The sequence below is a fragment of the Herpailurus yagouaroundi genome, unplaced genomic scaffold (genome assembly GCF_014898765.1).
Source record: "Herpailurus yagouaroundi ecotype Mexico unplaced genomic scaffold, PumYag 188, whole genome shotgun sequence".
NCBI classification, from domain to species: Eukaryota; Metazoa; Chordata; class Mammalia; order Carnivora; family Felidae; genus Herpailurus; species Herpailurus yagouaroundi.
In genome coordinates this window covers 21,667,617-21,669,226 of record NW_024412419.1, presented here as the reverse complement: position 1 = coordinate 21,669,226, position 1,610 = coordinate 21,667,617, and the positions used below count along the sequence as shown (strand labels likewise).

The 1,610-nt window shown below is 58.8% G+C and overlaps 1 protein-coding gene across 1 annotated transcript in view; it reads right to left on the bottom strand.

Annotated features, from left to right (window-relative positions):
- Positions 1 to 222: 222 nt before the first annotated feature.
- KCNK3 (potassium two pore domain channel subfamily K member 3) overlaps positions 223 to 1,610 on the bottom strand; it is a 4,627-nt gene continuing 3,239 nt past the window's right edge. Inside the window, exon 3 of the mRNA XM_040496875.1 lies at positions 223 to 356. Coding sequence (XP_040352809.1) covers positions 223 to 356 — 134 coding nt within the window. The remainder of the gene's footprint in view (positions 357 to 1,610) is intronic.

Here is a 1,610-nt window from a genome sequence, read left to right as displayed (position 1 = left end):
ACTTCTTCTCTCTTAGGGGTTCCCAGAGGCTGGGGCACGGCTGAGGCTGACCACCCTATGGGACCCCCACTCCAGCATCCCTGAATACCAGGGCTGGCCTTGCTCAGCAGGGTTAGGGAGCCACCATGGCAATGACATAGGAGGGCAGTTCTGAGTGGGGAGACGCCCCTCACCCACCTCTGATGCTGTCCTGAGACACGGTACCAGCTCCAGCTGTGGAGTCTAGGGCGTCACCTCGGTCTGCTTGCTCTGCACCTGGGTTTCTGGGTTGCAGGTGGGGTAGGTAGTGGGCACACCAGGTCCAAACTCCCTACCTGAGAGGGGCACTCCTTGCTGCAGCCTTAATTTATCTCTAGCTACTTGGGACACAGGCACCAACACTGGCTGTGAGCCAGGGATAAGGTCCCAATTGGACATGCCCGACAGTTCTCTAGTTCATTCTGCCCGATTCCCAAACCCCTAGAGCCCTTGGCTCCTGCCCGTTTTTCCATGAGCCTCAGCCCTCCTTCCCTGTTTGTAAGCAGGCAGTCCGGACACTGAGGGGGTCCTACTCGGCCTCAGGGGTCATTCAGAGCCCCTGCCTCCTGGCCAAGTGGAGTCGAGGCTAAGTCCCAGTGCTGGCTCACGCAGTGCCTGGGTGCACCGGGCAGGAGCTCTGCTTTCAACAGTGGGCAGGGTGGTCAGGAGGAAAGGGCACCAAAACTCAGAAGCAGCAGCCTGGGTTCTTGTTCCCCTGTGCCTTTTGCTGTCTGTGCCACCTTGGGCAAGTCACTTCACTTGTCCGGGCCTCAGTGTCCCCTGTAAAGTGAGGATGAGAACTCCTGCCTTGCTGACCTAACCGGGTACTGTGAGAATCAGATGAATGGGTAGTCAGGGCAGGGTTTCAGAGGCTGAAACTCATTCCACAGATGTAAGAGTTGGTCATTGTCAGCAGCAGCTGGGGACGGCAGGTACGAAGTTTTCTGTTTGATTCTAAGGGCAGTGTCGGAGGCTGGAGGCCAGTTAACTCTCACCTCCCCGTCGGCTGCCCTGCAGACCAGAGGGCCACAATCTCCCCCTCCCTCCTCTGTCCCTCCTGCAGCCTGCCTGTCCTTGCTTCAGTCTGCCTGCCTTCTGGGGACTAGCTTTAGGGACTGCTGGGTTTCCACTTTCTTCATAACTGCAAAGCCATGCAAAACAACACAAAAGGTAGTGGGAGGCTGGGAGACACAGCTGGGGATGAGGAAGGGGAGTGGGGCTGAGTGGGGGTGACCTGAACAAAGACACCCTGGCTTTTGGAGCCTGGGGAAGGTGGGAGACCTGGCAGGACAGAGGTATAAATAGAGATGCAAACTTACACAGAACACGAAGTTTCCTCCGGATGGAGGAGGGGGGGTGGGGGGTGGTCTGGGTACCAGCAGGGCCTCTGAGAACGGAGGGAGCTCCTTAGATTTCCAGAGGGATGGGAGGCTCCCAGCTTCTGCCTTCCCTCCCCCACCCCCCACCCCCCACATTTCACATTTCTCGGAATTTGCAGGGCGCGGATGTCCTGAAACATCCTCAGAGCCCGGGCTCCTGCCGGCTGGTGCGAGCAGGCACAGTCGGGAGATGGGGGGCGGGGGGGGGGGGGG